Source organism: Terrapene carolina, unplaced genomic scaffold (assembly GCF_002925995.2).
Source record: "Terrapene carolina triunguis isolate 2854851 unplaced genomic scaffold, T_m_triunguis-2.0 Scaffold42, whole genome shotgun sequence".
NCBI lineage: Eukaryota > Metazoa > Chordata > Testudines > Emydidae > Terrapene > Terrapene triunguis.
Genome location: NW_020664393.1, coordinates 21,122,367 through 21,133,508, shown reverse-complemented (window position 1 = coordinate 21,133,508; position 11,142 = coordinate 21,122,367). Strand labels below are relative to the sequence as shown.

Here is an 11,142-nt window from a genome sequence, read left to right as displayed (position 1 = left end):
CAGTGCAGCACTGGCCAGAATCTCCACTGAGGTTATGCCCCCAAGATGGCCCTCTCACCCTCACAGTCCCACCTTGGTGCACCCCCTATGCCAGAGCTTGCCAAGGGGTTCTCAGAAGGCTGCCTTACAGGTGTCTTCCGCAGTGTCTGCACCAGGGAGATCCGCTCACAGACAAACGAGACACCTTTACCCACTCCAGCATTTATACATGGCATAAAGGGCCCAGAGCCAGCGTGAGGTGCTTACCAATGTGTTTGGGCTTTGTGTGGGCAATAAGCAAGGGCTGGGAGAGATGGAATTCATTTATCCCACTACCTGCAGGCAGGCCACAGAGCTGTAGAGCAATTCCTCCATACTCGTTACTCCAGCCCATATGCTGGAGGTGTGACCCCTCTGCAAATCCTGCATAGTATTTTAGGATCAATGGATTTGCACGGGCAAATGTCCCATGCTGCACACTGGCCAACCATCCCTCCTCTCATATGCGCTTGCCCATTTGGGGCTGATGCATTGCTTTTGGAGCTTATATAGAGCCCCCTTCTGTGGTGCAGAGAGTTCTGAGGCCCCCTTTATGTGGATGGTCTGTCTGTACCACTCCCTCTTCCCTGCACACCCTACACATGAATGCATACCCTCAGACATGGGTGAATTGTATTTTAGGAGCATCTGATCTTACATCTAATAAAACATGTCAGAGAAGGACTAGTTCAAACAAGGGGGGAAAGGTGACACAGAAAGAGACCACTACATAAAGGTTTTGTGTAGCTTCCTATATGGTTCAACTTCCTTTCCCACAATGGAAGTTGTGAAAGGAAAGGAGAGAAAACAGAAGAACAGAAACTTTGCAAGTTTTAAAAAAAAAATCATAAAAGATATATCTAAGCAAAAACAATAGACTTGCATTCCTTTTCCACTTGCACCCCCACCCCACAAAGTCCTGGAACTTAACCCCTGCAAAAATGTTTTTAGTTTTAAACTATTACATTGTCTTTTTCCTGACGAAAACATTGATACTTTAATTCACACTTTATTTAAAAATGGATCAAGCTTTTTTTGTCATGCAAAGTGCTATATTTCACTCCTAACGGAAATAATTAAACTTGGTTAAATACGTGATGAAGTAAAGAGGAGATAAATAGCTGTACATCTCATCAGATCATACACTAAAATGCCCTGATCAGAAAACCTAATATTTTAAATAGAGGTGCTATAAAAGCTGCAAAACAAACAATTCCATTCATTGTCATCCGTGGTCACTACCGATGGGACAGGCTTTAAGATTTATGATAGTAGCAGGTACTGCAATGACAGTCTGTGTGGTTCTCTATCTTCACGTTGTCCTTAAGGGTAATCTTTTAAAAAGAAACACACACACAATTACAATTAATTACATTGCTAAAACAAAATTCTTCATGCAAAGTTTTTCTGAAGCCTTTCTTTTCTCAACTAGATACTGTACAAATGTCTTTTGAGATATAGGTATTGGAATGGCACCTGAATCATGCGTAGTATTACACTGGTTTTCTATAGCTCAGAGCCACAAAGCCTGAAGGTAAGGTTTTCAAAAGCACTTCGTGATTTTGAGTGCCTAACTTGGCACATCTTAGAGGGGCCTGTGTTTCAGAAACTGTCAAGCATTCACGCTGTGAAATGTCAAGCCCCTTTACGATATCTGAAGGTGGCCCCCCAAGCATGGAGACATTCAGAACAACTAGTCATTTAAAAAAAAATCTTGGCCAAGTATATTGGCTGAATGGGAGCAAGGATAATCTGGGTGAGCTAGAGCAGTGGTTTTCAATCAGGGGTACCACACCTCCATTCCTCCCTCGATGACCTTCAAACCACCTCTATGCTTGTCTATGTGGAGCTGGCACAGAGGTTGGCTATGCTGTGCTCAATGGGTGCGCAGTTCTGCTACATGCCCACTATCCAGCCATTGTGGACTCACTAGATTGGTGGCTTTACACAGACCCACACCTCTGGGTGAAATTAAGGCTGTTATATGGACATGGATTACAAATAACAGGGGTAGGTGAAAAGCAGGCTTCATTGGAGGTATACTGGTACTATTTTTTACCCTACCTTAATAATCATTTCTTGTCCTGACTGCTGCTCAGAAGGGTTCTTGCCAATTCAGGGAATAGACAAGGGAAAGCACATCAGACAGAGTCAAACACCAATTGAGTGGTATTTAGGGTAATACTGCATGTCAAGGGGAATTGCCAAAAAAAAATAACCTGGGGGAAGGGCAAAAATTCAGGGCCAGACCTTCAGAAGGTATAAATCATTGCAGTACTATAGAAATCAGTGGAGCGCAAACAATTTATTCACACCAGCTGAGGATCCGGCCCTCAGTGTTTATCTAATGTTTAACATGCTAATTTCTTTAAAAGAATAGAAATCAGATGCTCAGAACGTAAGCGTCTAGGATTTTTTCCTCAAATGGTGGTTAAATGCCCTACGGCAGGAACATACTCTGCCCTATTCATTAACTTATGTTGTATCATAAAACAAGCTTAAACGGGTTTCGGTCTTGTCCTCACCTTTGTAAAGGCTTTTGCTACACAGCATGTTGCCTCTGATGTAATGTTCTTTGGAACCAGCATTGTCTTCTTTGATCTCATGGGAGTGGGATAAGCCCTGGAGAAACAACATCCTGTGCACTGGTAAATGGGAGCTCCTGGCTTTGAGAAGAACCTGTTCTCCCCTAGCTTGCATTCTGGACAACCTATCACAAATACATAAGTAACAGAAACTATAAACAAGCCACTGAAATGTTTCCCTATATACCATAGCCGATTTGAAGTTAGATTTTTATTTTCACTAACAAACAAACAAAAAGCACAACATGGGTTACGCCACTGGTCATCCCCGGTTATCATCTAACAACAGAAAGAAGGATTTTATCTGTCGAGGGTTTGGAGCTCTGGAATACTCACAACTTGCAAGGCTACATTCATGGCATCTTCCAAAATAAAACTCAAACATTTATTGCTTCCTTTCCATGTTTCTCATTAATTTTCTTTACGGGTGGGTTGTAGGTGAGTATATACCGTTGTCATCCCTAAAAACTTGTTAGTGGCTAAACGATATTATCACAGTATTTTCAGTATTCTTTAGACATTCCTCCTGTTAAGAGCATTAGTTATCTAAGGCAATAATGAACAGTTTTTATCACTGTTGCCAAGGTTTTCAAAAGTGATTGGTGTTACTGGGTGTCTTCATTGTTATATATCTAACCTGAGACTCATCAAAGGAACCTGATTTTCAGAGGGCAGATGCTCCCCACTTTTTAAAAGTCAAGACCCTTTAAGCGTATCAAGTTGGGCACTCAAAAATTGAGGCACCCATAATTCCTAGTAATGGGAGTCTGAGTTTAAGGTTAAGCCGCAGACCTGAGTCAGAAGGGCTGTGTAGTGCAGTACGTACGCATTAGCACAGTTGTGAGACTCGAGTACAGCAACTGTAAACCCAGGTTTACAATGCAGTGTGGACACTCAAGTATGAGCTTGGAAACACCAAGTCCATAAGCCCAGGTCCCACAGACCTGGACTTAGTGTGCAGTGTACCCTGTCAGCCCTTGCCTCAGCATGGCCTTTACAGCAGGGTTTGTGAGCAAGCCTTGGGAGACAGCCTTACTGCTGTCTTCCACAATGCCTATGCCAGGGACTCTTCTACGAGGCTCCTGAGTCAGGGCCTTTTTACATGGTGTCTGTCATTTGACACCGCATAAGGGCCAGGGCAAGGGTAAGGATCTCACCCTGGGCGCGTTAGTTAGCATGAGATCAACTGCACAGGACTCAGGGGGAGAGAAAAAATGATAACAAATTTAAAATACTCTAAAACTGACCTAAAATAGCTTTTCTATAAAATATAATGACTTTAAAATCCACTATCCCAGGATCTACGAGGGGTAGATGCATATGCTGTGTGTTATCATGAGAAGCCGTGGCTCTTCCCTTTCCTATGTTATAAAGCTGCCATTTGTAACCCTGAAGGGTCACAAGGAGACTTTCAACTTGCTCTGGTTCAGGAATTAATATTACCCACCAGCACCTGAGGGCAGTGTCATTTGGGGGAAATCCCACGTTTGGGAAAAATCCTGCATTTGGGGGAAGAAAAGGAAATATGTTTACGGCAGACTAGCTTAGGGAGTGTTTTTTAATAATGATAGCAGCTTGAAGCTTCTTATAAGTTTGGAATGATAGAAATTGTCCTAGTAGAGAAGGATTAGTAGGTAGAGGGCAGGTGAAGTGGGCAAAAGTCATATGTGTGGGATGGATAGACTGGGTTGGTTTCACAAAATGGAAAACAGGGTACGTCCACAGAGATTATGTGTACCAGCATAGCCCCGTAGGGTTGACGTAGCCTATACGGACAGAAGGGATGTAGGAACACACCTCGTTAGCTATGGTGACCGGAAGCCCTCTTCCATCAACATAGCTGTGTCTACACTGAGTATCATGCTGGCATAGCTACCTGTCAGGTGTGTAGTTTTTTCACACCCTTGGCCCATGTGGCTATACCGATGTAACTTTTCAGTGTAGATCAGGCCCAAGTTGCAGCTGAACAAAGAGGATTTTCTGTTTGTAAAACTCTGAACTGAACAATGTGGTAAGAGATGTCTCAGTGTTAGATGCAATGTACATAGTGGCATTTAAATGAATATGTAATATATCACTACAGCATTATATTTTCATTTCATGTTCATATTACAGTCTAGCATACCAAGAAATGTATCTGGCAGACAAGATTTATGACCACAGTATACAGTGAATGGAAATTTAATTAATGTCTTTATTGATACACATGTGTTGTTTGTATTGTTATTTCTGAATGTTAAAGGTAGCTCACCCTGCATGAGGAACTCTCCATCTGGAAAAGAATGAAGAATATGCAGAAATACGGACAACACGACTAGAGTGACCGCTGCGTACTTCCCATAGTAATCCATGATTCTTCTGCAAAGAACAGACAGAAACAAAGTCTTCATCTAACATTCTTGCATTATTGTCATTGGAAACACCATCAGCTATAGAGATTATTTAGAATGATGATTAGAAACTGCAAATGTATTGTACTACTGTTCATTTTACAGCCTTACATCATCATCATCATCATCTTAACAATAATAGTTTCTCTCTTTGTATTTTTAATACATTTTTCTGGATGTCAACACAAACATAAAATATAAACGATATAACTGGCTAATATTTATGGTAGGTTCAGGGAAAACAGAGAAGCAAATATCTGTAGTCTGACCAGGATAAGGAACCTTGACAGGATTTTCAGTTAAAATAATTGTATAATTAGCACATGAAATTTCAGGCTACGGGTCCGATTCTCACCCCTACTCTGACCCCTTAGAGGCCAGAGCAGCATAAAGGGACCCTCAAATTCTCATATCCATCTGGGAGAGGTTTCCCTTGGTGCAGGCACCACAGAAGGCTGCCTCCTGAGCACCACAAACCCAGGCAGAGGTGACACTCAGGGGGTGAGGCTGGGAGCAGAAGGGTGGCATGCCGGGGAAGTTGGAACAGTGTAGTAGGCAGAGATTCCAGGCAGCACAGCAAAGGGACGCTGCCATCAATCAGACAGTCCCCGGGGCTCTCAAAGTTATACCAGAAGCTTCTCTAGCCCCAAGACCAGCTCAGCATCAGAAGGGGGTAAAGGTAGTTTAAAGCTATTGTCACAGAGTGGGTGGCCTCTGCAGATGAAGCAGGTCTCGCTCCCTTATGCCAGAGCAGATGCTGTCAGTTTGGCCAATTAAGAGGATGGAGCAGCACCTAGGGCTAAAAAAGATCCGGGGAGCCCTGCGGAAAGTCAGTCAGGAGACTGGAGGAGAAGATCTCTGGGGAAAGCTGCTGAGAGCAGAAAGCTCTCTGCAGGCCCTCCCTGGAAAGAGAGGGAAGTTATCAGCAAGCCAGTGGAGGAGCTAGCCTGAGTCAAAGCCAGTGCCAGAAGGCCGAAGAGGGCTAGGAAGCCAGAGGAGGGGCTATCCTGCTGACTCTCCTGACCCAGAGAGCCATGGAGAAGGCGGGAGAGGGCTGAAGGCAGACAGCGGCAGGGGCAGCTGCCTCCTGGCTCTCAGAGCTGGAAAGCTGAACCTGGAGGGCCAAAGGGGGCTGAAGGTGTGGTGTGGTGAGTTGAGGTGTGGTGAGTTTTGCTGGGGCTCTACCTCTACTTGATGGATTGTCTGGACTATGGTTATGGGGCTTGGGTTATGGTTTATATGCACAGGGCTTTCTTTTGTAATAAATGAACCCTACGAGGGCTACTTGTACTTGGAAAAACTGTTGGGACTATTTCTGGGGACTCTGAAGGAGAGAAACTGATGCAGGTATGCTGCAGCCTGCCACAAGAGGGTGCTCCAAATGGGGCTGCCTTGAGACGGCCACCATAACTTCCCTTCCTCTGGGCTGTGAGCGCTTTGAGACACACAGCACAGAATCTCACCCCAAGTGCTTTTCTTATCTGGCCTGTGGTTTGTTTGGGTTTTTTTTAAACTTTCACTGAGGAGGAAAATGAAGCCTCAATATTCTCTCTATCCTAACTTCAGGTGTGCCATGCTAATAAGGTTACTCATTTTGAAACAAACAGAATCAGCAGGAAACTTTTTGACAAGTACTTTGGGGTTTCTTGCATCTTCCTCTGAAGTATCTGCTACTGGCCACTGTTGGAGACAATATTGGACTAGCTGGACCATGATTCTGATCCAGCATGGCAATTCCTATGACAAAATTCAGGCTGACTTTCTCTTGCAGAGTCCAATCTCAGAGTCGGGGTCATTTGACATGGAAGGGTCCTGCACACTTCTTCAAACATTAGGTGGACTAAAGATAAGTGTTAAAGTCTTGTGTTAATCTGCACTATACATATAGAATCTACAGTGCTGAACATTTCAGCTATTGTAAATCAGTTGGCCATTTTTCAACATAGATAGCATCTTTAGCATGAGGTCTGCAAACTTTCTTCTCAAGCACTAAACTTCTTTACTGCTTGTCAACCAAAATGTGGCCATTCAGCCCAGCTAAATTTACTTTTGTTCCAGTCTATCTCAGAAAACAAGCTATAGCGGCAATTACCCATTTTAAAATATTCTCCTAGAATGGATAGACCTAGACCTTTCCTTTTGAAGTGAATTGAAGTTATTTATATTCTGTGCTGAGATAATGGAGTCCATGGAGAAAAGCATTATATAAAGGAGAGCTAAGTACTACATTCTACAACTAATGCAATCTGGTCAGATAGTAAATAAAGGTAGTGCTCTTTTGGTCTACCAGGGCTCAACCAGGATTCAGTTTAAGGATTTTATTTCAGGTCTCTTTACAACTGTCAGAGGGGTAGCCGTGTTAGTCTGGATCTCTAAAAAGCAACAGAGAGTCCTGTGGCACCTTTAAGACTAACAGATGTATTGGAGCGTAAGCTTTCGTGGGTGAATGCCCACTTCATCGAATGCAACGATGAAGTGGGCATTCACCCACGAAAGCTTATGCTCCAATACATCTGTTAGTCTTGAAGGTGCCACGGGACTCTCAGTTGCTCTTTACAACTGACACACCCAATAGCTTATACCAATGAATCCTTCATTCCCATTGTAGACTCCCCTGTCAGGAGGTTCTGAATGACTCTTACATCCAAATTATTCCACTGTCATGTATTCACACTACAGCCCCAATCCTGCAGCTGGGTCCTCTAGAACAGATGCCTGCAGTTGCACAGAGCTCCACTGACTTTTCTGGGCTAAGCTCAGGCACTGGAGTCTGTGCTAGCAGATCCAGTTGCAGAATCAGAGTCCAAGCCTGTGAGCTAAATACATACATAATTTTTAAAGAGAAAACCTCACTGTGCATAGGCAGTAAAAAAAAAAAAAATTCTAAATCAATTAACTTTTTGTACTTAAACTTTTTCTTTATCAACACTGCTACTAAATGATAATGATCCCCAACGCAGGGATCATACCAAAAACTATCATTGGGATACTAAATTTTAGCTAAAGGGATCTTCTAAAAATACAGAGGCAATCAAAATAACACTAAAGCCAAAAATGAAGAAATTAAAGCCCTTAGACTTCTCGTGCAGGTTACGTAAGCATCCCGTAACAGTCACAGAAGGCATGCATAGCCCTGATAGCAGAAAGGAAGTGGGGAAAGAGTAGGGGTAAATGACAAGTATCCTCCAGATAATGGCAATCCGAATCTAATGAAGGCACCAGAAAGGAACAAAAATTAAACAGACAATGTGCAAGGTGGAAATTAGCAGAGTGAAGTGAACTTTGAAGAGCAAATAGTCAAAGACATAAAAACAAATAACAAGAAATTAAAGTATAGCTGAAGCAGTGCTCAAAACCATGTAGTAAAATATGTAAAAGCCAGTTTTATGAAATCAGCATTATAAAAAGAGGTAGGGTGAGATCTTCATCCCATTCTAGCTCCTTTACACGGTTTAAAAGGGCCAGAGAATCCTAAAAGGGCTCGAAGTTCAGTATCTGGCTGGGTGAGGATTCCTCCTACCACAGGCATAGCAGAAGAAACTGTAAGGCTGCTTCTTGCAAGCTCTGGCATAAGTGGTATACCAGGGGTGAGAGGTGTAACAACCTGCCTGAAATTGGGAAGAAGCAGCACAGGCTGCAAGAAGGAAGAGTTTGGAGGAGGCGGCACCAGGAAGCCAATCTGTGCACATGGTTAGAATGCTAGACACAGCTGCAGCATTTCTGTAAATATTATTCTTAATACAGAGCCAGTTTAGTTTTAGAAACATGGAGTCCTCTCATGTTATTTCCCAGTATGTGGCACATGAAACATGGTGCAAAGGCCAGTCTACAATAAAAGCATTCTGAGGCCAGAGGCAAATGTGAGCTGTCAATAAAAAAACCCCATGAAACAAGAGACATTATCATTTGCAGCTTATAGTAGTTGACGTACAGGAGTACCACCTGTACACTGTGGCTGGGCAGCAGGGAAGTGCAAACCGTGGATTTGATCACAGTACAACACCAGAATATCCTCACCATGAAAGAGGAAGGAGAACTGTCACCCTGTCCAGCATTCTAACAGCGTATAAGGACATATTTCAAGGAGATGGACACCGAGGGCAAGCTGAAGTTAGAAATAGACTTGCCAATGCAGCCCATGAGACTACCAAAATGTAGAATTGCATTAGCCTTGGTGGAGCCATTGAAGAAGAAACTGGCAAGTCTGCAAAGAGCCACTGTTGTACCTGTTGAAACTAGTGCAGCATGGGTCAGCAGCCTAGTAATAGTGAAAGAACCTTCGGGTAAATGGAGGGTCTGCATTGATCCAAAACCACTTAACAGAGCATTGAAAGGAAGTCAGTGCCCATCACCAGCCATGGAAGATGTACTCCCCAATTTAACTAGTGCGAAAGTGTTCCCTGTTTGATGTCAAGAATAGGCTCTGGCATATTGAGCCACATGTGCCTCCTGAAAACCTTTGCCACAGCTTTTGGCACATATCACTGGCTACAAATGCCTACGGGCATCAGCCCAGCCCCAGAGTTGTTCCAGTGTAAATCGAACCAGATACCAGAGGGACTCCCAGGTGTTAAGGCAGTAGCTGATGACATTCGGAGAGGTCAAGGAAGAGCCAATCCAGGACCATTATACCAAGCTGCAACAACTCCTATTCAGGTGCCAGGAACAGGAAATTAGGCTGAATGTAGACAAGCTGAAGCTGAGGAGAACTGGGGTCTGCTACATCAGACATATGTTGATTTCCGTGGCATCCGGCCAGCCCCTGGAGAAGTGAGAGACATTAAGAAAATACCCAGACTGTTGGGATGATGCCAAATTGGTGTGGCCATACTGAATAAATAGTGAGAGCATAACTTGATATGACTTAAATATGGCTGAACGGCTGCAGAGGATCCTGGGAGCAGGTTCCCTTTAAGCAGAAGCAGATTTGATAAAGAACTGGCAATGTGTGCATGTACAATCGATATTGAACCTACTGATTGGCAAATATGGGCCCATGCAAAAGTAAATATCACATGTATAAAGTTCCAGCATGGATCACAGGTCGACCTGGTTGTAGTGACCTTACAGCAAGGACACCATGCAGAGAGCCAGAGTGAATGATTAATGAGTAAGTAAATGTGGTGTGATCTTCGTTCGGTACCACCCCACGAGCCCCTTCTAAAATACTAATCAGGTTAAAAAAAAGGAACCACATGCCCACTGGGCATGCTTTTAAAACATGTAACTCCTTTGAGGAAAAAGAGTATAAGAATCAAGCAAAGTAAATTACTATGGTTGGGATTCCTTAATTAATGCTTGAAAAAGCAACACTGCTAGACAGAGTAGCCAAAACTCTGCTCTGTGAGCTCGAGTAGGACTGTGAACCAGAGGGGTCTCAAGGCAACCAAGGCCTTGCCTCGAGGAAATCCGAGACAGACCAGAAGGCTGAGAAGAACAGACCAGGAGGAAAGAAGCCATCTATAAAATTGGTAACCACCTTCTCTGTTTGCCAAGCAGAAACTGCGTGAGGCTAGCGCAGGGCCTGTTTGTGTATGTTTGTAACAGAGAGACTTCTTAAGAGAAATGTATAGCTCTTAATGTCTATCATAGAAGTTATGTGCTTAATATAACCCTTTACCGCTTGTGTAATTCCTTCTCAATGAACTGCTATGTATTGAAGATAATTACTGTGGACCTTTTTCACTGTGTCACGGAGTCCCCGGGCGATGCTCTGGAACTGCTCCCCACAAAGCCAGTCAGGACTTTGGGGAGCCTCCTCTCCCTTGGAGCAGACTGTCTTCAGGGCAAGAAGCTCACACGGCTTCACCTTCCTGGGTCTCTCCTTGGAGCATTCAGCATATGCCTCTCCGTGTGCTTCCCACAGCGAGTCCACTCAGGCAGGGTCCTGGGGAAGCCAGAGGGTCCAGCACGCACCCCCACTTCGCAGTCAGACGTGACTCTTAGCCAGCCAGTAAAACAGAGGTTTATTAGATGACAGGAACACAATCTAAACCAGAGTTTGTAGGTACAGAGAACAGGACCCCTCAGCTGGGTCCATTCTGGGGCCCAGCGAGGCAGACAACCCCGTCTGCCCTCACTTCCCGTCCCCAGCCAGCTCCAAACTGAAAACCCCCCTCCAGGCCCTCCTTTCTGGCCTTTGTCTCTTT

General features: G+C 43.9%; 1 protein-coding gene across 1 annotated transcript; it reads right to left on the bottom strand.

The window, feature by feature from the left end:
* Positions 1-1,274: 1,274 nt before the first annotated feature.
* Positions 1,275-4,954, bottom strand: CGA (glycoprotein hormones, alpha polypeptide). The gene is made up of 3 exons (XM_024201820.1): positions 4,855-4,954; positions 2,544-2,728; positions 1,275-1,352 (listed from the first exon to the last, which is right to left on the bottom strand). The coding sequence occupies exons 1-3, from the start codon at positions 4,952-4,954 to the stop codon at positions 1,275-1,277; spliced, it is 363 nt and encodes a 120-aa protein (XP_024057588.1).
* Positions 4,955-11,142: the final 6,188 nt, after the last annotated feature.